Source organism: Poecilia reticulata, linkage group LG4, assembly GCF_000633615.1.
Source record: "Poecilia reticulata strain Guanapo linkage group LG4, Guppy_female_1.0+MT, whole genome shotgun sequence".
Taxonomy (NCBI): Eukaryota; Metazoa; Chordata; class Actinopteri; order Cyprinodontiformes; family Poeciliidae; genus Poecilia; species Poecilia reticulata.
Genome location: NC_024334.1, coordinates 5132268 through 5134790, shown reverse-complemented (window position 1 = coordinate 5134790; position 2523 = coordinate 5132268). Strand labels below are relative to the sequence as shown.

General features: G+C 44.6%; 1 protein-coding gene across 7 annotated transcripts in view; it reads left to right on the top strand.

Moving 5' to 3' along the window:
- Nucleotides 1–41: 41 nt before the first annotated feature.
- LOC103463212 (gastrula zinc finger protein XlCGF57.1) overlaps nt 42–2523 on the top strand; it is a 13527-nt gene continuing 11045 nt past the window's right edge. Inside the window, exons 1-2 of one of the 7 annotated variants that reach the window (XM_008406442.2) lie at nt 42–955; nt 1421–1612. In XM_008406442.2, the coding sequence (XP_008404664.1) occupies nt 1447–1612 (166 nt within the window). In that variant the 5' untranslated portion in view covers nt 42–955; nt 1421–1446. Of the gene's footprint in view, nt 1245–1417; nt 1613–2523 lie in introns of those variants that run through there. The other 6 variants (XM_017304303.1, XM_017304302.1, XM_017304301.1 and 3 more) reach the window with 6 other exon arrangements.

The window sequence follows — 2523 nt, the reverse complement described above, 5'->3', positions numbered from 1 at the left end:
TATTAATCAGTGATTATTAATCAGTAATTATTAATCAGTGATTATTAATCAGTGATTATTAATCAGTGATTATTAATCTGTGATTATTAATCAGTGATTATTAATCTGTGATTATTAATCAGTGATTATTAATCCGCGCTCCCTGCACACAGGGCGGCTGGTGGGCTGATTTAAACTCCTGCTCTGATGGTCAGTCGGTCTCTGATTTCCTTTTTCTGTTGTTAATGGAACCAAACGCCTCAACACCTTGCTGAAGCAATAATCACTGAGATCATTATTTTTGTTGGGTCATTAATTTGAACACGTTTTGTTGGTATGTTTCTTTAATCTTTAAAAGAGTTACAGACGTTTTGGATCTCAGTGAATGTTTTTCTCATCGCGTCAGGAGGACCTGCTGGTTTCCGCACTGAGCAAATCCAGAGAACATGCAAAGCAGTCAGATCTGTTTTCTGTTGGTCGGCTTCCCACCCAAAGGCCAAATGTTGTGTGTGATGGTTGGACTGAGGGACCTAAATCTCAAGGTGATTGGTTAATTTTTGTCCCATGGAGTAACACGAAGTGTTAGCTTCAGGCTGAAAGAAAGTTCATTTTCTCATTTGATAAGAAAAGAATTATGTTCTCTTACATCTCAGAATCATAAATATTTTTAATTATTTAATAGAAATGCTGTGACTTATTATTTTAGACCAATAAATGATATTAAGCATGTAAAAATTAGCAGCTGTAAATACTTTTCATCCATTAATGTGTCATATTTTATATTAAGGTTTGGTAATTGTAGTTATAGCACATTTTCAGCAACAACACATTAGAACGGGATCCGCCTCTGGCTGCAGTACACACTCCCGACACGGGGGGCAGAATTTCTCACGAGACCGGAAGTGGACTTGAGCTTTCTGCGTTAGCTTTCTGAGCAGCAGCGTGTGGCGCGGGTCTGCCGAGGAAAACCTTTTAGGTTCGTGTTGCTGGAAGCAGCTTTCTGGCTCTGAATCGTTACTTTTGGAGCTCTGAATCGGAACCTAGCCGAACCGAAGTCGGTTTCCAGCCCGAGTTTTGTTCTGGTGTGAGCTAACAGCCCGCTAGCCTCCAGCTAACCGCCATGTTTTTCTCTTTATTTTAAGCTGAACTCGATCTGTAACAGAGTGTTGTATTGAAACCAAAGCAGAAAAATAAGAATCTGATGTTTGATGTTAAATAGAAAGTCAGGCTGTTCCCAGCTGTTTGGGCCCTGATGCGAGGCCCAGGTGAGGTTCAGCCATCAGCAGACTGATGGTTGCTGCAAAAGGAAATTTAGCTCCCGTGCTACAAAATGCAGGATTATTTAAACTGTGTGTTGTTATGCTGGTTTTCATATTTTTAAACAGTTTAAAATACTGAATAAATATTCAGATAGTTATTAATGAAGGTTTGTCTCCAGCAGCAACAAGAAGGCAGTTTGGATCCAAGATGGAGGATCTGGGGGAACCGACTCTGCTGCAGGTGAAGGAGGAAGAGGAGGAACTGGTGCAGATAAAGGAGGAAGAGGAGGAAATGGTGCAGATAAAGGAGGAAGAGGAGGAACTCTGCATTAAGCAGGAAGGAAGTGATGATGAAGGCTCAGGATCCAGCAGAGGTAACGGTTTTTCCCAGAGTTCTTTGCTCTCATCTAATCACCTCTGAGGAATCTAGACTGACTGCTAGTCAGTTAGCGTTAGCCCCAGCTACCGTTAGCCCCTCTAACTGGGGCTAGAGTTAGCCCCAGCTAGCTGACTACAGCTAGTTAGCTGCGGCTAACTAGCTAGAGTCAGCTAGCTGGGGGTTCCACTATGAGCTCTAGTTGTGCTAACAGAAACCTGGTAAACAGACTGGGTTCATACTGGGTCCAGACCATTAAGAGTTTCAAAACTAGTTGGGGAGCCGACCGCTAGCCGATCCAGATTTACCAGTATTGACATTAGTGCTGTAGGGCGGCGGCGCAGGGCGGCCTGCCCAAGGGGCGGTCGCGCCGCTGCCACCTACTGCAGTTCAACTCGGAACAAATTCAGTCGATCAACAAAGATCACCAACAGGAAATTGACATGACGCCGGCTCCGCCCCCATGCTGACGTAGAGCGATCCTCCCCCAATCGTTTCTCAGCAACTCGCCAATCAGCGCTCCAAGCACAGCACTGTGACGGATCTATCATAGAAAACCTGCCGCAGTCGGAGAGATTTAGAGGAAAATAATAGATGGTTGTCAGTGGGGAACATGCAATCCCCACAGCCGTTACCCAGAACGTGTAGAGGGGAGAAGACAGTTTATTATGTTTCCAAAGCCACAAAGGAGTTTGGAATAACGCAAGAAATGAATCGTGGCCTGCAGCCACCTCACGTCCAGATGACTGAAACTGATGGACGGAAACTCCGAAGTTGGTCACCATGAAGGTAACTGGTAGTAAACATCCCAGAGCTTCCCAGTAACAACACTTACTGATAGCTCCGTGCTAACGACTCACGGCTGATAGCTCCGTGCTAACGACTAGCTCCATGCTAACAACTAGCTCC